Here is a 25,421-nt window from a genome sequence, read left to right on the forward strand (position 1 = left end):
ATTTCCCTGGGCATGCACAGTGACCACCTATATTCCCCTGTAAGTGTGGTTGCTTCTGAATGTCTTAGCCCTTGATGTTAGGAATGTAAAACGGTGTAGTGCTGTGGCAAACACTATGGTGGCTCCTTAAAAATTAAATAAAGAATCATCACTTGATCTAGCAATTCCACTTTTGGGTATATACACAGAAGGACTGAAAGGAGGGGCTTGAACAGATATTTGTATACTCATGTTCATAACAGCATTATTCGCAATAGCAAAAGGTAGAAATAACCCAAATTTCTAGTGATAGATGAATAGATAAACAAAATGAGATATATACATACAATGGAATGTTATTCAGCCTTATAAAAAGAAGGAAATTCTGATACATGCTATAACATGAATGAGTCATGAAAACATTATGGTAAGTAAAATAAGCCAGACACAATGGGACAAATACTCTGTGATTACACTTATATGAGGTACCTGGAACAGTCTAATTATACATAGAGACAGAAAGCAGAATGGTGGTTACCAGGGGATGTGGAGAAGGAAAAATGGAGAGTTACTGTTTAATGGGTACAGAGTTTCAATATGAGATGAAGGAAAAATTCAGGAGATGGATAGTGGTGATGGCTGCACAGCAATGTAAATGTACTTAATGTCAATGAACTGTGTATTTTAAAATGGTTTAAATGATCAATTTATGTACATGTGATATCACTTATATGTAGAATGTGAAATATGACACAAATGAACATATCTACGAAACAGAAACAGACTCACAGACATAGAGAACACACCAGTGGTTGCCAGGAGGGTGGGGGGAGGGAAGGATTGAGAGTTTGGGATTGGCAGATGCAAAGCATTATATATAGAATGGATAAACAACAAGGTTCTACTGTATAGCACAGAAAACTATATTCAATATCCTGTGATAAACCATAATGAAAAGGAATATGAAAAACAATATCTATATAACTGAATCACTTTGCTATACAGCAGAAATTAACACAACATTGTAAATCAACTATACTTCAATAAAAATTTTTTTAAATAGTCAACTTCTGTTATGTATATTTTAATGTAATAAATAAAATGGCAGCAAGAATACTATGATTCATTTATAAACAAGTATTTATATGTAAGTATAAATACAGACAGAAATGTATCTGAAATGATGATCACCAAAATGCTGTGGCTGTTATCTCTGGGTGGTAGGATTTCAGCGTGATTTTAACTTTCTTATTTATACTTTTCTGCATCAGTGTGTGTATTATTACCTTTATAGTCATGGGGGTAAAAACGCAAGCTAACTATGTTCATTTGAGGAGAGGGCAAAATAAATGTTCTAAATTCACTCCAGTATTGCCTATTATGAGTGCTCTAAATGTGTTACATTTGGCTGAAAGCTAAAAATGTGGACTACCTTGAGTCCTCCATAAGAAGAACTACTTGTAGTTATACTTTGCTTTAAGTTACTATTGTTTTTCTTTAAATGTTTTACTGAAGTATATCACATGTACATACATATATCACACACATAACCATAAAGCCACATAAAGTGTCACAAATTAAACACACCCATGTAACTAGGTATCAGATGAAGAAACAAAATATTACCAACATAACATGAGGTCCTTTTATGTCCCTACTAATTCACCATGCCCCCAACAAGGGAAACAAATACCCTGACTTCTAACAGCACAGAACAGTCTTGCAGATACTCTTTTTTTCACTAATATATTCTTTAAATCCATTCACCTTGACTGCTAACATAAAACCAAATGAGGATTGGTTCAAGATGGCGGAGTAGAAGGACGTGTGCTCACTCCCTCTTGCGAGAGCACCAGAATCACAACTAACTGCTGAACAATCATCGACAGGAAGACACTGGAACTCACCAGAAAAGATACCCCACATCCAAAGACAAAGGAGAAGCTGCAATGAGACGGTAGGCAGGGCACAATCACAAAAAAAATCAAATCTCATAACCGCTGGGCGGGTGACTCACAAACTGGAGAACACTTATACCACAGAAGTCCACCCACTGGAGTAAAGGTTCTGAGCCCCACGTCAGGCTTCCCAACCTGGGGGTCGGCAACGAGAGGAGGAATTCCCGGAGAATGAGACTTTGAAGGCTAGAGGGATTGACTGCAGGACTTCGATAGGACTGGGGGAAACAGAGACTCCACTCGTGGAGGGCACACACAAAGTAGCGTGCACACCAGGACCCAGGGGGAAGGAGCAGTGACCCCACAGAAGACTGAACGAGACCTACCTGCTAGTGTCAGAGGGTCTCATGCAGAGGTGGGGGGGTGGCTGTGGCTCACTGCAGGGACAAGGACACTGGCAGCAGAAGTTCTGGGAAGTACTCATTGGCATAAGCCCTCCCAGAGTCCGCCATTAGCCTTACCAAAGAGCTGTAGGCTCCAGTGCTGGGTTGCTTCAGGCCAAACAACCAACAGGGAGGGAATACAGCCCCACCCAACAGCAGACAAGCAGATTAAAGTTTTACTGAGCTCTGCCCACCAGAGCAACACCCAGCTCTACCCACCACCAGTCCCTCCCATCAGGAAGCTTGCACAAGTCTCTTAGATAGCCTCATCCACCAGAGGGCAGACAGCAGAAGCAAGAACTACAATCCTGAAGCCTGTGGAATAAAAACCACATTCACAGAAAGACAGACAATATGCAAAGGCAGAGGACTATGTACAAGAGGAAGGAACAAGATAAAACCCCAGAAAAACAACTAAATGGGTGGAGATAGGCAACCTCCCAGAAAAAGAATTCAGAATAATGATAGTGAAGATGATCCAAGACCTCAGAAAGAGAATGGAGGTGAAGATCGAGAAGATGCAAGAAATGTTTAACAAATATCTAGAAGAATTAAAGAACAAACAGGTGAACAATACAATAACTGAAATGAAAAATATACTAGAAGGAATCAACAGCAGAATAACTGAGGCAGAAGAATGGATAAGTGACCTGGAAGACAGAATGGTGGAAATCACTGCCACGGAAAAGAATAAAGAAAAAAGAATGAAAAGAAGTGAAGACAGCCTAAGAGACCTCTGGTACAACATCAAATGCATGAACATTCGCATTATAGGGGTCCCAGAAGGAGAAGAGAGAGAGAAAGCACCTGAGAAAATATTTGAAGACATTATAGTTGAAAACTTCCCTAACATGGGAAAGAAAATATCCACCCAACTCCAGGAAGTGCAGAGAATCCCAGGCAGGATAAACCCAAGGAGAAACACACCAAGACACATAGTAGTCAAATTGACAAAAATTACAGACAAAGAAAAATTATTAAAAGCAACAAGGGAAAAATGACAAATAACATACAAGGGAACTCCCATAAGGTTAACAGCTGATTTCTCAGCAGAAACTCTATAAGCCAGAAGGGAGTGGCATGATATACTTAAAGTGATGAAACGGAAGAACCTAAAACCAAGATTACTCTACCCAGCAAGGATCTCATTCAGATTTGATGGAGAAATCAAAAGTCTTACAGACAAGCAAAAGTTAAGAGAATTCAGCACCACCAAACCAGCTCTACAACAAATGCCAAAGGAACTTCTCTTAAGTAGGAAACACGAGAGAAGAAAAGGACCTACAAAAACAAACCCAAAACAATTAAGAATATTGTAACAGGAACATACATATTGATAATTACCTTAAATGTGAATGGATTAAATGCTCCAACCAAAAGACACAGGCTCGCTGAATGGATACAAAAACAAGATCCGTATATACGCTGTCTACAAGAGACCCACTTCAGAACTAGGGGAACATACAGACTGAAAGTGATGGAAAAAGATATTACATGCATATGGAAATCAAAAGAAAGCTGGATTAGCAATACTCATATCAGATAAAACAGAATTTAAAATAAAGAATGTTACAAGAGACAAGGAAGGACACTACATAATGATCAAAGGATCAATCCAAGAAGAAGATACAACAATCATAAATATATATGCACCCTACACAGGAGCACCTCAATACACAAGGCGAGTGCTAACAGCCATAAGAGGGAATCGACAGTAACACAATAGTGGGGGACTTTAACACCTCACTTACACCAATGGACAGATCATCCAGACAGAAAAATAAGGAAACAAAAGCTTTAAATGACATAACAGACGAAACAGATTTAATTCATATTTATAGGACATTCCATCCGAAAACAGCAGATTACACTTTTGTCTCAACTGAACATGGAACACTGTCCAGGATAGATCACATCTTGGGTCACAGATCAAGGCTCAGTAAATGTAAGAAAACTGAAATCCGACCAAGCATTTTTCTGACCACAACGCTATGAGATTAGAAATAAATTTCAGGGAAAAAAACGTAAAAAACACAAACACATGAAGGTTAAGCAATACATTACTAAGTAACCAAGAGATCACTGAGAAATCAAAGAGGAAATCAAAAAATACCTAGAGACAGATGACAATGAAAACACGATGATCCAAACGATGCAGCAAAAGCAGTTCTAAGAGGGAAGTTTATAGCAATATAATCCTACCTCAAGAAACAAGAAAAATCTCAAATAAACAATCTAACCTTACACCTAAAGGAACTAGAGGAAGAAGAACAAAAAATCCCCAAAGTTAGTAGAAGGAAAGAAATTGAGATCAGAGCAGAAATAAATGGAATACAAACAAAGAAAACAATAGCAAAGATCAATAAAACTAAAAGCTGGTTCTTTGAGAAGATAAACAAAATTGATAAACCCTTAGCCACACTCAAGAAAAAGAGGGAGAGGACTCAAATCAATAAAGTTAGAAATGAAAAAGGAGGAGTTACAATGGACACTGCAGAAATACAAAGCATAAGAGACTACTACAAGCAACTCTTGCCAATAAAGTGGACAACCTGGAAGAAATGGACAAATTCTTAGAAATGTATAACCTTCCAAGACTGAATCAGGAAGAAATAGAAAATATGAACTGACTAATCAAAAGTAACGAAATTGAAACTGTGATTTAAAATCTTCCAACAAAGAAAATTCCAGGACCAGATGGCTTCCCAGGTAAATGCTATCAAACATTTAGAGAAGAGCTAACACCCATCCTTCTCAAATCTTCTAAAAAAACTGCAGAGGAAGAAACACTCCCAAACTCATTCTATGAGGCCACCATCACCCTGATACCAAAACCAGACAAAGACACTACAAAAAGAGGAAATTACAGACCAATATCACTGATGAATATAGATGCAAAAATCCTCAACAAAATACTAGCAAACAGAATCCAACAACACATTAAAAGGATCATACACCCTGATCAAGTGGGATTTATCCCAGGGATGCAAGGATTCTTCAATATATGCAAATCAATCAATGTGATACACCATATTAACAAATTGAAGAAGAAAAACCATATGGTCATCTCAATAGATGCAGAAAAAGCTTTTGACAAAATTCAACCCCCATTTATGAAAAAAAACTCTCCAGAGAGTGGGCATAGAGGGAACCTACCTCAACATCATAAAGGCCATGTACAACAAACCCACAGCAACAACATTCTCAATGGTGAAAAACTAAAAGTATTTTCTCTAAGATCAGGAACAAGACAAAGATGTCCACTCTCATCACTATTATTCAACATAGCTTTGGAAGTCCTAGCCATGGCAATCAGAGAAGAAAAAGAAATAAAAGGAATACAAATTGAAAAAGAAGAAGTAAAACTGTCACTGCCTGCAGATGACATGACACTATACATAGAGCATCCTAAAGATGCCACCAGAAAACTACTAGAGCTAGTCAATGAATTTGGTAAAGTTGCAGGATACAAAATTAATGCACAGAAATCTCTAACATTCCTATACAGTAATGACGAAAAATCTGAAAGAGAAATTAAGGAAACACTCCCATTTACCACTGCAACAAAAAGAATAAAATACCTAGGAATAAACCTACCTAGGGAGACAAAACACCTATATGCAGAAAACTGTAAGACACTGATGAAAGAAATTAAAAATGATACAAACAGATGGAGAGATAAACCATGTTCTTGGATTGGAAGAATCAATACTGTGAAAATGACTATACTACCCAAAGCAATCTACAGATTCAATGCAATCCCTATCAAATTAGCAATGGCATTTTTTACAGAATTTGAACAAAAAATCTTAAAATTTGTATGGAGACACAAAAGACCCCCAATAGCCAAAGCAATCTTGAGGGAAAAAAATAGACCTGGAGGAATCAGACTCCCTGACTTCACACTATTCCACAAAGCTACTGTAATCAGAACAGTATGGTACTGACACAAAACCAAACACACAGATCAATGGAAAAGAATAGGGAGCCCAGAAATGAACGCTTAAGGTCAATTCATCTATGACAAAGGAGGCAAGGATATACAATGGAGAAAAGACAGTCTCTTCAATAAGTGGGGCTGTGAAAATTGGACAGCTACATGTAAAAGAATGAAATTAGAACACTCCCTAACACCACACAGAAAAAAAAACCTCAAAATGGATTAAAGACCTAAATGTAAAAGCAGACAGTATAAACTCTTAGCGGAAAACAAAGGAAGAACACTCTTTGACATAAATCACAGCAAGATCTTTTTTGACCCATCTCCCAGAGTAATGGAAATAAAAACAAAAATAAACAAGTGGGACATAATGAAACTTAAAATGTTTTGCACAGCAAAGGAAATCATAAAAAAGATGAAAAGACAAGCTTCAGAATGGGAGAAAATATTTGCAAACACATCAACAGACAAAGGAGCAATCTCCAAAATATATCAACAGCTCATGCAGCTCAATAAGAGAAAAACAAACAACCCAATTCAAAATATGTAGAAGACCTAAATAGACATTTCTCCAAAGAAGACACACAGATGGTCAAGAGGCACATGAAAAGCTGCTCAACATCACTAATTACTAGAGAAATGCAAATGAAAACTACAATGAGGTATCACCTCATATTGGTTAGAATGGGCATCATCAGAAAATCTACAAACAACCAATGCTGGAGAGGGTGTGGAGAAAAGGGCACCCTCTTGCACTGTTGGTGGGAATGTAAACTGGTACAACCACTATGGAAAACAGTAGGGAGGTTCCTTAAAAAACTAAAAATAGAATTACCATATGACCCAGCAATCCCACTACTGCACATATACCCACAGAAAACTGTAATTCAAAAAGTCCCTTCAGGGCTACAAGGAGAAGAGCTCACAAACTCAAAGGAAAACTAGTAGAGCGTTTCTAATAGTTAAAAGCTAGGAAAGATTAGGACAACTTTACAAATGAGCAATTAAAAATAAAAGAAAAAGGATATGGAAACTAGTCTGAGCTGAGAGAAGGGCAGCTGTTTACAGGTCTGTACACTAAACTAAGACACAGACAGTCTTCTAGAGAGGCAGGATGCTGGTGGAGAGAAGCGGAGGATGTGCAAAGACTTGTGCCACAACGACTCCTCCCCAGGTCCACGGTAGGATACATACAACCAGTTTGTGTACACTAGGCCTGCCAAGTGTTTCCCGCCCCCCTCGCCTCCGGACAGAGTTTTTATTGGGTACTGCCCCTGCAGCCCATCCACCCCCCCACCCACAGGTCCCCTCGGTGTGCCCCAGAGGGGAAGCCCTCTAGGAGGTGCGCAAGAGGAACTCCATGGGGCACTTGGGACAGACCCACCAGCCAGCGAGCAGAGAGGACGGGCTCTCCCTGGCTCTGAAGCGGCCCTGCCCCCGGCTCCGCTCCTCCACGTCTCCTCCCGTGAGCTCCGCAGCAGCCGCTCAGCCTCTGTCAGAGCCCAGCCCGGGCTGTCACCCCGGCCGATGCTGGAGCCTTCCACGGCCACATTGGGTCTGCTCATGCACCCCAATGTTCATTGCAGCACTATTTACAATAGCCAGGTCATGGAAGCAACCTAAATGTCCACTGACAGACGAATGGATAAAGAAGATGTGGTACATGTATACAATGGAATATTACTTAGCCATAACAAGGAACGAAACTGGGTCATTTGTAGAGATGTGGATAGACCTAGAGACTGTCATAGAGTGAAGTAAGAAAGAGAAAAACAAATATCGTATATTAACACATATATGTGGAACCTAGAAAAATGGTACAGATGAACCGGTTTGCAGGGCAGAAATAGACACAGATGTAGAGAACAAACGTATGGACACCAAGGGGGAAAGCGGGGGGTGGGGTGGTGGTGGGATGAATTGGGAGATTGGGATTGACATATACACTAATATATATAAAATAGATAACTAATAAGAACCTGCTGTATAAAGAAATAAAATAAAATTCAAATCAAAGACTAAATAAAGCTATGCATGCTATCTAAAAAAAACACAAAAAAACCAAATGAAAGACTTTGGAAGTGTTTCAGTGGTAAACCTTCATATGCAAGTAACGTTTAAAGTAATCACATTATTTCAAAGTTATACACTGTCTAAAGTAACCCCTACCCTCCTTTCTTGGTATCACCATAAATGTTGTAAATTGTCTACTATATGCCAAGTACTGTCCTAAACATTTTACATACATTCACAGATTTGTCAGTACAGTTCTGTGAGATTCAAAGAATTTTCATAGGGACAGGTGGCTAATTGATAGCAGCGATGGTTGAAATCTGGTACTGTAAGGACTCCAATACCCACTACTATTTTTCTGATATCATGTTGGTTAGTTAACTAATAAATTGCTATGAATGAGAAATAACAGGAACCACGAGGAGAAAGACAGAGCTTGAAGATCATCTAACCAGATAAATGAGCTATGGATGTGAGAAGGTATACAATAAGCAACGCACAAACCAGGAAGAAACAAGGTTTGTGAGACACTAACTGAAGTTATGTGGTTTCTAAAGATGACATTCATCAATGGTTGGTGCTAAGATTGTCATACTGCTTAGTTCTACATATGTTTTATGCCCCATATTATTATTTTTACTTTACACAGTCAATAATTATTAAAAAGAAACTTTTAGAAGAGAAAAACATTCTATTTACTTACATACTTATAATTTCCAGCATGCTTCGTTCCTCTGGGTAAACCCACATTTGTATCTGGTATGATTTTCCTTCAGCTTACAACGTCCTTTAACGTTTCTCATACTGTAGACCTACTGGCAACAACTTCTCTTGGCTTTTGTATACAAGTATCTTTACTTCACCCTTGAATGCTGCTTTCATTGGACACAGGATTCTAGGATAATGTGGGGATTGTTCTTCTATCATATCAAAGATGTTTCGGTTCGTATTGTTTCTGATGATAAAATTTGAATCATTACCCTTTCCTCAGACTGTTTTATCTCTTTATTGTTACCTTTCAGTAATTTGATTATGATACGTCCTGGCAAGGTTTTCTTTGTTTATCCCGTTTGAAATTGGAGTTCCTTGGATCTGTGGGTTTACAGTTTTCATCAGCTATTATATCATGTGATCCTTTCTGGACTCTTTTCCTTCTGAGACTCAAATTACATGTTGGATCATTTGATTTTTTTTTTTTTTTTACTTTTTTTCTCTCAGTACTGCAGTTTGGATAGTTTGTATTACTATCTTTGATTTCACTGATCTTGTTTTCTGTAGTGTATAATCTGCTTGTTCAACCCATTCAGTGAAGCTTTCATTTTACTTCACTTCATTCTAGATCTTTCATCTAAGTTCTACTTTGTTCTTTTCAATATCTTCTATTTACCTCTTCATTATGCTCATGTTTTCCTTTGAAACATATGTTCATTATGTTTTCCTCTAAATCCCTCAACATATTTATAATAGCTGTTTAAAATCCCTGTCTGCTTATTCATTTGATCATCCATTTTTTTTCTGGGTCTATTTATATTTCCTGATTTTTCTCTTGATTTTGGGTCACACTTTCCTAGTAACTTTTCATTGGATGCTGAACACTCTAAATGTTTCATTTTGGGGTATCTGCAATTTTGGTAGTTCAGCCTTCAAGAGCTTTAAAGAATGTTCAGCTTTAGTTTGGTAGTTCAGCTTTCAAGACTTCTTTTAATTTTTATTTATTTTTATTTATGTTTAATTAATTTTTATTGGAGCATAGTGGCTTTACAATGTTGTGTTAGTTTCTACTGTACAACAAAGTGAATCAGCTCTACATATATATATATATATCCCCTCTTTTTTTGGATTTCCTTCCCATTTAGGTCACCACAGAACACTGAGTAGAGTTCCTGTGCTATACAGTAACAGATCTGCTTTTAAGCTTTGTTGGTGTGGGCGTATGGTAGCTTTTATTAAGGCATGACCCTTCTGCAGTCTCTACTGAATGCCCCAGATAGTCAACAAAGTAACTCTACCATCTCTCAATCCTCTGTTAACTCTGGGAACCGTTTAGCTTACAGCCTCCTCCGGGTAGCTGCTCTGTCCCCAGTAACTGTTCTTTGCCTCCTAAGATCTCATTCTAAGTATGCACAGCTTAGCAGTCGGCTAAAGACTCAATGGGACCCTATGTGGATATTTACAGCTTGGATATTGCTCTTGTTCTGATACTCTGCCCCACAAGTTCCAGCCACTGCAGCCTCCTGAACCCTAGTCTCCTTCTCCTCAATTCAGTGAGAACACCACACTCTGCTTGGAATCTCCTTCCACATGCTATGACCCAGAAAGTCTCCCTAGGCAGAAAATGAGGACCATATTAGGGCTCTCTCCTTCTGTTTCCCTTTTCTCACTGATCAAAATCCTGCACTGACAGTTATCCAATGTTTGAAAACAGATGTTTCACAGCTTTTGTCCAGTTTTTTCTTTATTTACAATGGAGTGCAAGTTCAAATCCATAACCATTACTCCATCATGGCTAAGAATGTAATTCCCCTCTGTAACTATTTTTTATTTATTTACTTTTGGAATATCTTATTTACAAGTATTTTTTCCATTTTTATTTTTTTAATTGAAGTATAGTTGCTGTACAATATTATATAAGTTACAGATGTACAACATAGTGATTCACAATTCGTAAAGGCTTTACTCCATTTACAGCTATTATAAAATATTGGCTATATTCCCCATGTTGTACAATATATCCTTGTAGCTTATTTTTTTTCCTTGTAGCTTATTTTATACCTAATAGTTTGTACGTTTTACTTCCCTACCCCTGTATTGCTATTCTAATTCTTTTTTAAAAGGAGTGATATGGTGATACCTGTTATTTTCTCCAATCATGAAAGTGTTAAGAATCATAAAAGTTTTAAATGTTACTCTTTGCAAGTCACCTTAGTTTTAAGTAGTACTCAACAATAATCAACTTTATTTAGAAACATATTTTGCTCAATTTACAGCCATGCTAAGATAAACTGTGGTGAAAATGGAACTGCATTCCTCACATACAATTTATTTAATTTGAATTCCATAAAACCATTTCTTTATAAGTAGGAAGAGGTTTCTTTACTTTTTTTTCTCAAATGGCTTAAAACAACAAAAATTTATTCTTTAATTGTGGTGATCAGAAGTCTAAAATTGGGACTTCCCTGGTGGTCCAGCAGTTGGGACTCCATGCTCCCAGAGCAGGGGGCCCGGATTCGATCCCTAGTCGGGGAACTAGATCCCACAAGCCGCAAACTAAGAGCCCGCATGCTGCAACTAAAAGATCCCACATGCGGCAAGGAAGAACCTGTGTGCCGCAACTAAGACCCGGCATAGCCCAATAAATATTAAAAAACAAAAACAAAAAAGAAGCCTAAAATCCAGGTGTTGGAAGGGCTGTGTTTCTTCTGGAAGCTTCAGGGAAGAATCCATTTCCTTGTCTTTTCTAGTTTCTAGAGGTCAACTGCATTCCTTAGCTTGTGTCTTCTTCCTCCATCTTCAAAGCATAGCACTCTAACATCTGGTTCTGTGGTCACATCTCCTTTTCTCTCACTTTTTCTCAACACACTGCCTCCCTCTTATAAGGACTCTTATGAGCCCACCCAGATAGCCCAGGATTAATCTCCCCACCTCAAGATCCTTAATTTAATCAAATCTGCAAGTTCCCTTTTGCTATGTAAGGTAACATATTCACAGGTTCTGGGGTTTAGGACGTGGACATCTTTGGGAGGCCATTATTCTGTCTACCACAGAATGTGAGCACCTGCTTTGTTTCCAACAGTAACCTGGACTCTAGGAAATCACAGATGAATGAACATGGCCTCTCCCCCTTGAATAGCTCAATGCCAGGCTGGAGGAAAGATTTTAGTTCTTATCAAATGTAAAGATCTTTGAGTTGATTATATCTTGTTTTTCTTACTATAATTAGAAAGCAAATAATTAGGGCAGCCATAAATAATAAATATAAACTATGTTTTATAGATGTAGATACAGTTTACTTTTATGAACTAATGCAAAATACACCAAGATAAAGAATAGGAGATGTAAAATAATAATTTACCTCTTATTTGCCTGTCAACAACTCTCATTTCCTTTCTTATCTTCAATGACCATTCGTTCACCTGGGAAAAATTTTACAAAAGGAATTATAAGAGAAGTCAATACCCCCAGTTCACCACATTTTAAAGAATTTTATATTAATGCTACATTTATTCCTGACACAAGCTAAAAATAATATAAACCTATTTTGAAAGAAACAGCCTTAGGGCCAAATTCTTTTTTTTTCTTCTCTGGCCAAATTCTGGTTTTTTTCCCCATCTTTTCATTCACGGTACATAGAAGTCTCAAACTATTCAAAGATTCCTATCTGAAGGCAGTATGAAGCACTTTATACAAGCTCCCCAAGAAAGTTCAGTACCCTGCAGGTATATAAAAATTTTTCATGAGGTGCCATGGGCATAGAGAGGTTTTATGGGCATCAGATGATTTTCAATTTCTATACATAATTATTTTTAAAAAACTGCTCTGCCTGTGTGATAAGAATTCACCTTTTCCTTCTCCCCTTTAACAATTATACTTTTTCACTTTACAAAAGAAATATATTCCTCTAACCTAGGTGTCTCTTCTTACTATGATAGGTTTCCCTGAGAGGCAAAAACCTCTGAAGCCCTAAACATAGGGACAACTAGAAATACTGCCATAGGTGTTGAAAAAGTAGTGAATGACTCTAATAATTACCAAATTCTTATGCATTTCTTTCTAATTCTTCAGTTTCAAAAATGAAGGAACATCTGAGTTATCAGTTGATAAATCATTAAAACTAAATTTTACATTTAATCAATTATTGCTTTTGGCCTATGACACAAGTTCAAAAAACTAAGTGACACTGACACAGAAAAATCCTTTCCGCTACCATCTACTTATTTATATTAACAATGTTTCTCATCATGTGAGTCTAATAAAACATAAAATAGGGCTTTCTTCTAGTTGAGGCGTCTCACGATGAGGCTGTCTTCTCTACATCACAGCCATGCCACCCAAGGACCCTCTGCAGTTGGCGCAGCCCTTCAGACACAAGAAGATGACCACAGCCATGGCACACTGGCTCCTTAGGTGAATGGGTTACCCCCAGAGACGATCCAACCACGCACAGCTACAATACAGCTACAAGTTACCGGTACCGGTTCTGCTTCTGGACAAGGAGCAATTTGCTGGCATGGACCTCAGTGTCTGTGTGAAGGGTGGTGGTCACACAGCCCAGCTTTTGCAATCCACCAGTCCACCTCCAAAGCCCTGGTGATCTTACTATCAGAAATATGTGGATAGGCTTCCAAAAAGATGAGAGACATCCTCAACCTGTATGACTGCACATCGCCAGTAGCCGCAAATTCAAACATTTGGAGACCCTGGTGTCTGCAATTACTACTAGAAATCCTACAAATAAGCCTATCATGAGGATCAGGGTTCACCTTTATAATAAACAATGGTTGTGAGATTTAAGGTAAAAAATAATAAAACAGGAATGGAATTGATGCTGACCCTTTCATGCATTCATCCATGAATACAGGAACTAAATGGCATTAAAAAATTCATATCCTTAAGATGTATTTCCAATAAATTTCACTTTTTAATGACTTTAAAATCATTATTTAACAAAATCTGTAAAATATTTATTATTCATCAACTCTAATAACTCCACCCAGATGATATATTAAAGCACTTAAAATTGTATGGTTATACAATTTTAAAAGTTAATGTTAGGTTTAAACATACATTTTTAAGTAAAATTCACGTAACTATACTTAGCCATTTTTAAAATAAATTTTATTTATTTATTTATTTTTAAAATTTTGGCTGCTTTGGGTCTTTGTTGCTGTGCACAGGCTTTCTTTAGTTGTGGCGAGTGGGGGCTACTCTTTGTTGCGGTGTGCGGGCTTCTCATTGTGGTGGCTTCTCTTGTGGAGCATGGGCTCTAGGCACACGGGCTTCAGTAGCTGTGGCATGCAGGCTCAGTAGTTGTGGCACATAGGCTCTAGAGCGCAGGCTCAGTAGTTGTGGCACGTGGGCTTAGTGGCTCCACAGCATGTGGGGTCTTCCTGGACCAGGGCTTGAATCCGTGTTCCCTGCATTGGCAAGCAGATTCTTAACCACTGCGCCACCAGGGAAGCCCTACTTAGCCACTTTAAAATGTGCAATTCAGTGGCATTTAGTGCCTTTACAATGCTGTGCAATCACCAACTCCCTATAGTCTAAGAAGTTTTTCAATATGTCAGAAGAACACGCTATAACCTATAAATAATCTTCCCCTATGACCATCCTCCCTCCCATTCCCTGGCAACAACTAATTTGCTTTTATGTCTTTTGATATGCTTATTTTGATATTTAATACAAAAGAAATCATATAATATGTGGCCTTTTGTGTCTGGCTTCTTTCATTTAGTATAGTGGTTTTGAGGTTCATCTATGTTGTACCATGTATCAACATTTTTAATTTTTTTTTGATGTGGACCATTTTTAAAGCCTTTATTGAATTTGTTACAATATTGCTTCTGTTTTATGTTTTAGTTTTTTGGCTGCGAGGCATGTGGGATCTTAGCTCCCTGACCAGGGATCGGACCCTCACGCCCTGCACTGGAAGGTGAAGTCTTAACCACTGGACTGCCAGGGAAGTCCCTATCAACATTTTTTATGGCTGAAAAACATTACATTGAGTGTACATAGAACACAAATTGTTTATCCATTCACCCAGTGATGGACATTTGGGTTGCTTCCATGTTTTGGTTACTGTGAATAGTGCTGCTATGAACATCTGTATACAAGTATTTGTTTGAGTACCTATTTTCAATTCTTTTGGGTATAAACCTAGGAGTGAAATTGCTGGGTCATATGATAGTTCTATTTTATATTTTTGAGGAACTCCAAAACTTTTTTTCAAAGGGGCTTCACCATTTTACATTCCCACAAGCAATGTACAAGGGCTCCTATTTCTCCACATCCTTATCAACACTTGTTATCTTCCATTTTTTTGATTACAGCCAATCTGTTGGACCTGTTGAAAGAGCATCTCATTATGATTGTGGTTTGCACTTCCTTAATGACCAATAACGCTGAATATCTTTTCACGTGTTTGTTGGCCATTTGTGTATCTCCTTTGGAGAAATGTCTATTGATGTCTTCTATCCATTCAGCTGTCTTTTTATTGTTAAGTTATATGAGTACTTTATATATTCTGATAGTAAACCCTTATCAGATATATAATTTGCAAATATTTTCTCCCATTCCATAGGTTATCTTTTTACTCTCTCGATAATGTCCTCTGATACACAAAAGCTTTCAATTTTAATGAATTCCAATTTGTCTACTTTTTTATTCTGTTGCTTGTGGTTTTGGTGTTATAGCAAAAGAATCCATTTCCAGATATGAGGTCATGAAGACTTACCTTTATGTATTTTCTGAGTTTTACAGTTTTAGGTCAAAGACTTTAATTTCGGTCTTTGATCCAAGTTAATTTCTGTATATGGAGTGAGGCAGGGGCCCAGCTTCATTCCTTTACATGTGGATATCCACTTGTCACAGACCTTGTTGAAGAGACTATCGTTCTCTCACTGAATGATCTTGGCACCCTTACAGAAAATCAACTGGCCACAGATGTATGGGTTTACTTCTGGGATCTCAATCCTATTCCACTGACTGATCTATACATCTATCCTTATGCTAATACCACAGTTTTAGTAACTATAGCTTTACGGTAAGTTTTGGAATCTTGAACTGTGGGTCCTCCAGATTTGTTTTGCTTTCTCAGTATGGTTTTGGTTATTTGGAACCTGTTGTATTCCATGTGAATTTGCGGCTCAACTTTTCCATTTCTGCAAGAAAGGCATTTGGAGTTTTGACAGGCACTGCACTGAATCTGCAGATCATTTTGGTGGTACAGCCATCTCAACAACATTAAGTCTTGCAATCCATAAACTTGGAATTTCTTCCTGTAATTTTTTGTAGTTTTCAGTGTACAAATGTACTGTTTCCTTGGTTAAATTTATCCCTCAGTATTTTATCGTTTTGGATGCTACCATAAATGAAATTTTAAAATTTCCCTTTTAGATTTTTCATTGCTAGTGTAAAAAACACAACTGATTTTTTACATATTTACCTTGAAACCTGCAACTCTGTTGAATTCACTTATAACTAATTTTCTGGTGCATGAGGAATCTTTAGCATATTCTATCTGTGGAATCATGTTATCTGCAAATGAACAGGTTTACTTCTTATCAGTGTGGGTGCTTTTTATTCCTTTCTCTTGTTCAACTGCTCTGGCTAGGACTTTTAATGCAATGTTGATTAGTAGCAACAAAACCTGGTGTCTTTGTCTTGTTCCTGATCTTAAGGAAAAAGCTTTCAGTCTTTCACAATTTAAAATGAAGTATAAGGTTAGCTGTAGATTTTCATAAATGCCCTTTATCATGTTAGGGAACGTCCCTTCTATTCCTAGTTTGCTGAGTGTTTTTATCATAAAAAGTATTTACATATTTTTGTTCCAAGTATAATTATTTCAAGCATAAAAGTATTACCTTAGGAGAAATCTATGGGAGAAAGTGGAATAGAAAGAAAATAGATTTTCGTTCAAAGAGAAAAAAATAATGAAAACTGTCTGACTATAAATAACAACTTGTGCATGTATGTTTGAACACTGATAGGTATCGAATCACTGTGATACTTTTAGAAGTGTTGTAACAATTCTACTCAAACACAACAACATTTACTATATACAAAAAATCATACCATTTGCAACTGTTTAAACTCATGATAAAAATATAAAATACTGATTTACAAATGTCCAAGGGGAACACAGGTACTCAAAATTACTGTAGGTGATACATCCAGAAATATGAAGACACTGTTATAATCTAACCAGAACTTTCAGAAAGAGCAGGAAAGAAAATTCAACGTTCAAACAGTCAAATGTTTACTGAGCACCCACTACAACCTGTTCAATGTGCTAGGCGCCACTCAATGTGCTAGTGATACAGCAGGAGACAAAATAAAGGCTTATGAACCTACATTCTAATGAGGAAAAACAGACAATAAGCAAATAAACATGTAAATGTATACTAGGTCAGAAAATTAGTGCTAGGGAAAAAACAAAGCAAGGAAGTAAGACAAGGGGAGTTGGAAAAGGATTACTTTATATGTGAAGATGAAAGAAAGTTCAGTGGCTGAGGTGACTTTTGAGACCTGAAGACCTGAAGACACCTGCAAGGGAACCATGTGACTATCCACTATCCAGATGGGGGAGGGGCTATGGCATTATACTCTGTGTAAGAACAAAAGCCACTAAGAGACCTAGGCAAAAGAGTGTCCTTCAATACAGACTAAGGAATGGGGGTACAAGACCAGGTGTGATTAAATAATTTTTTAATTAATTAATTTATTTATCTTTGGCTGCACTGGGTCTTCGCTGCTGCGCACAGGCTTTCTCTAGTTGAGGTGAGCAGAGGCTACTCTTCGTTGCGGTGCGCAGGTCTCTCATTGTGGTGGCTTCTCTTGTTGCGGAGCATGGGCTCTAGGTGTGTGGGCTTCAGTAGTTGTGGCACGTGGGCTCTAGAGCACAGGCTCAGTAGTTGTGGTACACGGGCTTAGTTGCTCCGCGGCATGTGGAATCTTCCCGGACCAAGGCTCGAACCCATGTCCCCTGCATTGGCAGGTGGATTCTTAACCCCTGAGCCACCAGGGAAGTCCCTGATTAAATTTTTGTTTGAACTAGCAACTTTAATAAAACTATTTCAATTCAGGTTTATAGAAAAAATATTTATCATCTATTACACATAAATAATCACATAAGGCAGTGAATTACTCCTAATCCTGTATATGATATAGCTAAATCTGTTTAATTTTTTTTTCATGGATCAAAATACTGATTAGCTCCCATTATTTCTGCTTTCAATTGGTAATCTTTGATGATAGCCAATCTACTGGAAGCAATTCAAATTTCAGCAGTTACTGGAATTCCAGGAACAATGCCTAGTATAAATTTCACAATGCAAATTTAAACCTGAAAATGAGGCAGAATGAACAACTGCAGTGGTTTTTAAGCTTGTTTTTAGTAGCAGAATCCTTCAAATAAATGTAACATGGAACTCCACAGATACAAAAAAGATTATGATAATGTACATTTATCACATAGGTTCAGGTTCAAAACTTTTACTAATATAAAGCAAATAAATGAGAATACTCTGTCTGTCCCGATGAAAGATAAAGCTCTAAATTAGTTGTTACGATGTTATACCAACTTCAGCATCCAGTGTCTTCCGTATTGTTTTACGTGTCTAGTATTGAAAAATTCTAATTCAAAGAGATTAAGAAACTATTTTATTACATCTGTTTACCATTACAGTTACTTAACAATTTGCCTTTTAAGGCTGTCCATTGTTTAAACGAATCCAGAAGATTGAAAGCAAAGTCATTTAGAAATGGTTGTTTCAAAATTTATCATTACATTATGTAACTGCTCATGTTCATTAAGGGGTGAACATTCAATTTAAGACAATAAATGGCAACAGTGAAATGAGTTTTTTAAAAAGGCACTGCTGCATTGTTTGCAGTAGCGAAAGTCTAGAAATTACCTAAATGTATATCAAGAGGAGACTAGCTAAACACATTAGAGAATTTCCATAAGTGAACAGTATATTCTAATTAAAGAGAGAAAGGCAATGCACTGAGGACTACCCATGGAATTAATTCTCAAAATATAAATGAAAATAGCAAGGTAAAGAATGTGTACAGTATAATATTACATATGTTAAAGGAAGAGAAGAGGAAAGAGAGGGAGAGGCTAAAGGAGAGAAGGAAGGAGCAGGAAAGGGGAGGAAGAGAGGGAGGTGAAAAAAAGGGAGAGAGATATATAAATATGTCTCTATATATTCATATATTATGGAATATCGACAGAAAAATCTACAGGAAATTAGGCTGCCTTCAAAGATAGAAACTGAATTAATTTGTGAACAGGAGTGAAAGGGAGATTTACTTTTTCCTGTAATTTAGGATACACTTTGCTGCCTTTTGAATTTTATAATATGTGCAAATATAACCTATTTCAAGAAACACTTCTTTAAAAAATAACATAAAAAAGAATTATGAAAAAAGTCCAGGTTCAGGAGCTGCTTTAAATCATCCCTGTTTGGAATAAATACTTTAAAATTCTACCTTGTAATATTAGAATATTCATTAAGGCTATTTTTTAAAAAATTGTTTTAGATGCCACACAGCCTACTCTGTTAGACAATTACCCAAAACTTTAAAATAGTTCAATGTGAACCCAAATTTTGTTTCACTTTCGTAAGTGACAACCAGCAGTTTCTAACATTAAAAAGTTTAAAAAAGTAAAATGTATGACAAATGATGATCATTGAAGACTGAAGTCAATCTGTCTTCATTATAGGGAAAAATAGTAATTAATTTACCTACTTTTATTTCCAAACCAGAATAACAAGTTTTCTGATTTAGTGCAAAATGTATTTTCATCTCTGTAAAATGACTTCAACGTTACAAGTAATACACTTCATTGTGAAGGATCATTGTATATCATATATGGGGTAGCAGCTCAGGAAAACGCGAGCAAGAAAGAGAAATGTGCAAATGATACAACACAGAGAAGAATATAATACGCTCTTAGTGAGAAAATAAAGATTCAAACAAAGACATTAAAGGAAGGTTTAATCTAAGGGGGGATAATTTCAAAAAGATTTGGAGAGTTCCATCTCTGCCTAGGTATAGAAAGCGGAGAAGACTCTCAAGACGGTAAGACAAAGCTGAATGAACTACAAAATAACTTTTCCTGAACCTGTTGAAAAGCTCAGGTCACAAGGCAACAGTACAGCATGAAATCTAAAGAAAGGCACTTTTAAGAAAAGAGGGAACACCAGCACTGAATCATCTGTGGTATAGCCTGGAGGGCAGGCACCTTAAAAGCAACTGAAGAAACTTCAGTTAAAGTTCTAAATAAATTGATAAAATCCAAGTGTGGGTTAGTGGACAGCAAAGAACCTCAGGAGCCACAAGTACAATGGGAGTTCACGTCAACTTTCGGGTTCTTCAAATGGAAATGGCATAAAAATGCCGAAATGTGCACAAAGAACGCCTTCATTGGCTCACAAAACTTGACACAGCTGAAGAAAGAATCAACACACTTGAAGAAAAGTCAATAGAAGTTACCCAAACTAAAAAAAAGAATAAAATAAAGCAAAGTATCCAAGAGCTATGAGATAATAACAAATGGTCTAACACATGTGTAACTGGTATCCCAGCAGGAAATGAGAGAAGAGAGCATACATATTTGAGGAAATGATGGCTGAAAATTTTCCAAAAATAATGAAAAATATCAAACCACAGATGCAGGAAGCTCAGAGAATCCCAAACAAGATAAATATCAAAAACAAAACAAACAAAAAATACAATGTAACACCACACAACACACCTAAACACATTATATTCAAGATGTTGAAAATCAGAGATAAAATCTTAAACCCGGCTAGAGAGGAAAAAACTACGCATTGATGACAAAGGAACGAAGACAAGAAGTACATCAGACTTCTCAAAAGAAACTATGATCAGGAGATAATGGAGAGACATCTTTAAAGTGCTGAGAGAACTTAAAAAATCCTCTCAATTCAAAATTCTATATTGGTGAAAATATCATTCAAAGTGAAGACAACTTCCAGATTCAGCTCTGATATATAGAGATTGGAAGTCATCACTCCCATCCATAAAACAAGGGAAAAACCCAACAACTTTTCTTTGATTCAACAGAAAACCAAGGTTATAGGTCAAACGGCCATCCTGCAATGTGGAGACAGAGGTGAATACAGAGAGTGACATTTGAGATATGCTTACCTGGACCACTGGAAGGAACATTTAAATGGTAATTTCGACTAATTGCTGGTAGATGAGTGTAGACTACCATGAGAATGAAACTCCTAGGTCCGCCAAAACTTTCATGGGCTTTACCTCCAAGAACCACAGAAGTTTCTCATTGTGAAAAAGCAAGAAAGATACCCCTATTTCTCCGGCAGGGAGAAAAGAAAAGTAACCATTCTGAAATATTCACACAGTGTTGTTCTTTGTAAAAAAAGGCCTATCCTCCAGTAAAACAAACCTTACTAGAGCCTTATCTCACTCTGGAGAAGGATGTTTATCTGACATTATCTGCTTTCTCCTAGTCTTCCTATGTCACTGGGAGTGGGCAAGAAGCTAAGAAACACTTGTGAACACCACGTCCAGGGACACAGGTCACTAAAACACTGAGTTTTAATAAGATTATAGAATGCTTCCAGTCCCCCACACCTTACCACCACACCAATAGGGCTCCAGTTTAACAATGCATTAGAGATAAAAGAGATGCAAGATGCATGCCCTATCTAAAGAGGAGTTTTTGTGGATGCCCAAGATAACAAGAGAAATAAAAACAAGGACAGTAGAGGAACTTTAAGCCTCTGGCACCTATAGCCACAGCAAACATTAACAAAGCCAAACCTCTAGCCTGATCACCATAAAACCTCATACTGAAGACCTATTTACCTCATTTCCTATTACCCCACATATCACATCCAGTTACCAACAAAAAATTACAAAGCATTCTAAAAGACAAGAAAAATCACAGTCTGAAGAGATAAAGTTGGCATCAGAACCAGACTTAAATATGACATAGATATTGACATTTTCTGGCTCTTGTGGGAAAAGTAAACATTACCCAAGAAGAGACAGGTAATGTAAGCACAAAGATGGAACCATTAAGGATCAAAAGGAAATGCTAGAAATATAAAACACATTAATATTATAACAGAAATGAAGACTGCATTTGACGAGTTCATCAGTACATAAGACATAGCCAAGGAATATATCAGTGAATCTGAACCAGTGAATAGAAACTTGCAAAACTGAAATGCAATAGGAAAAAGAATGAGAACAAACAGAAGAGGACATCTAAGAACAGTGGACAATTTCAAAAGATGTAACATACACATAATTGAATACCAGAAGGAGAAAAAAAGAGAAAACAGTACAGAAAAAATATGAAATAATAATGGCTGAGAACTTTCCAAAATTAATGACAGACCCCAAAACCATGGATAAAGGAAGCAAAGAGAAGACAAAGTAGGATAAGAATCCAAAAAATGACAACTAGTTATCTCATTTCAAAATGGGGAACACGAGAGCAAAGAGAAAAATTTGAAAGACAGAGAAAAAACATACCTCACCTACAAGGGAACAAAGATAAGAATTACAAAACACTCTTTGTTATAAACTACGGAAGCAAGAAGAGAGTGGAGTGAGATAAAGTGCTGGAGAAAAAATCACCAACCTAGAATTCTACATCCAGCAAAATTATCTTTCAAAAGAGGAGAAGTAAAGACTTTAGAAGGCAAACAAAAATTGAGGGAATTCATCACAGCAGATCTAGATTACCAGAAATGTTTTTTAAAAGTTCTTCAGGGAGAAGCAAAATTATACAGGTCAGAAACTGGGACATATATAAAGAAAGAATATTAGGGAAAGAATAAATGAAGACAAAATCTATTTTCTTATTCCTAACTTTTTTTTTTTTTTTTGGCTGTGTGGCATGGCTTGTGGGCTATTAGTTCCCCAACCAGGGATTGAACCCATGCCCCAGAAGTGAAAGCGCTGAGTCCTAACCACTGGACCGCCAGGGAATTTCCTATTCTTAAAGTAATAATAGTAACAGTATATTGGGTGAAGATAGAATATGGATAACTGAAATGAATGAGAGCAATATCATAATGGACAGAATACACTGTTAAAAGGTATCCGTATTACATGTGAAACAGTATAATAGCATTTGAAGTTAACTTAATTAAAAATGTATATTTCAAAATCTGGGACAATCACTAAAAACTTTTTAAAAACACATAATTCATATGCTAATAGATGAGATTAAATGAATCATATGAAAGGTTCAGTGAAAACCAGACAGGGAAAGCAAGAAAGCGAGAGAGAAAGAGAGAAAGAAAGAAAAAGTCAACGATACATTGCCTACAAGACTAAGGTTAAAGGTAAATATAAAGACTAACATTAAAAGGAAAGGGAAGAGGGCTTCCCTGGTGGCGCAGTGGTTGAGAGTCCACCTGCCGATGCAGGGGACACGGGTTCGTGCCCCAGTCTGGGAAGATCCCACATTCTGTGGAGCGGCTGGGCCCATGAGCCATGGCTGCTGAGCCTGCGCATCCGGAGCCTGTGCTCCACAATGGGAGAGGCCACAGCAGTGAGAGGCCGGTGTACCGCAAAAAAAAAAAAAAAAAAAAGTAAAAGGTAGGAGAAATATACCATGCAAACACTAATCAAAACCAAGCTCTCTCCTATCTCACACAGTATATAGAAATTAACTCTACACTAGTCAAAGACCTAGATATAGGAGCTAAAACTATAAAACTCAGAAGAAAATACAGGGCTAAATCATCATAACTTTGGATTTGTATTAGAAACATCCCAAAAGCATGAGCAAAAAAAAAAAAAAGAAAGAAAATACATACATTGAACTTCATCAAAATTTAAAACTGTGCATCAAAGAATATTATCAGAAAAATAATAAGATCACCTATAGAATGGGAGAACATATTTGCAAATTACATACCTGATAAGGGTCTTCTAACAAAATATATAAAGAATTCGTACAACTCAATAACAAAAAGACAACCCAATTAAAAAACAGGCAAAGGACCTAGAGACACATACAGACTGAAAGTAAGGGGATGGAAAAAGATATTCCATGCAAATGGAAATCAAAAGAAAGCTGGAGTAGCAATTCTCATATCAGACAAAATAGACTTTAAAATAAAAACTATTACAAGAGACAAAGAAGGACACTACATAATGATCAAGGGATCAATCCAAGAAGAAGATATAACAATTGTAAATATTTATGCACCCAACATTAGAGCACCTCAATACATAAGGAAAATACTAACAGCCATAAAAGGGGAAATTGACAGTAACACACTCATAGTAGGGGACTTTAACACCCCACTTTCACCAATGGACAGATCATCCAAAATGAAAATAAATAAGGAAACACAAGCTTTAAATGATACATTAAACAAGATGGACTTAATTGATATTTATAGGACATTCCATCCAGAAACAACAGAATACACATTTTTCTCAAGTGCTCATGGAACATTCTCCATGATAGATCATATCTTGGGTCACAAATCAAGCCTTGGTAAATTGAAGAAAATTGAAATTGTATCAAGTATCTCTTCCGACCAAAATGCTATGAGACTAGATATCAATTACAGGAAAAGATCTGTAAAAAATACAAACACATGGAGGCTAAACAATACACTACTTAATAACGAAGTGATCACTGAAGAAATCAAAGAGGAAATAAAAAAATACCTAGAAACAAATGACAATGGAGACACAACGACCCAAAACCTATGGGATGCAGCAAAAGCAGTTCTAAGAGGGAAGTTTATAGCAATACAATCCCACCTTAAGAAACAGGAAATATCTCGAGTAAACAACCTGACCCTGCACCTAAAGCAATTAGAGAAAGAAGAACAAAAAACCCCCAAAGTTAGCAGAAGGAAAGAAATCATAAAGATCAGATCAGAAATAAATGAAAAAGAAATGAAGGAAATGATAGCAAAGATCAATAAAACTAAAAGCTGGTTCTTTGAGAAGATAAACAAAATTGATAAACCATTAGATGAACTCATCAAGAAAAAAAGGGAGAAGACTCAAATCAATAGAATTAGAAATGAAAAAGGAGAAGTAACAACTGACACTGCAGAAATACGAAAGATCATGAGAGATTACTACAAGCAACTCTATGCCAATAAAATGGACAACCTGGAAAAAATGGACAAATTCTTAGAAATGCACAACCTGCCAAGACTGAATCAGGAAGAAATAGAAAATATGAACAGACCAATCACAAGCACTGAAATTGAAACTGTGATTAAAAATCTTCCAAAAAACAAAAGCCCAGGACCAGAGGGCTTCACAGGCAAATTCTATCAAACATTTAGAGAAGAGCTAACACCTATCCTTCTCAAACTCTTCCAAAATATAGCAGAGGGAGGAACACTCCCAAACTCATTCTATGAGGCCACCATCACCTTGATA

General features: G+C 36.9%; 1 protein-coding gene across 2 annotated transcripts in view; it reads right to left on the bottom strand.

Moving 5' to 3' along the window:
* CHMP3 (charged multivesicular body protein 3) overlaps positions 1–25,421 on the bottom strand; it is a 65,256-nt gene that overhangs the window by 24,897 nt on the left and 14,938 nt on the right. For both annotated transcript variants that reach the window (XM_082642469.1, XM_082642468.1), the window contains exon 2: positions 12,346–12,406. In XM_082642469.1, coding sequence (XP_082498595.1) covers positions 12,346–12,406 — 61 coding nt within the window. The remainder of the gene's footprint in view (positions 1–12,345; positions 12,407–25,421) is intronic.

Source organism: Mesoplodon mirus (assembly GCF_964341445.2).
Source record: "Mesoplodon mirus genome assembly, chromosome: 14".
In the NCBI taxonomy this organism is placed as follows: domain Eukaryota; kingdom Metazoa; phylum Chordata; class Mammalia; order Artiodactyla; family Ziphiidae; genus Mesoplodon; species Mesoplodon mirus.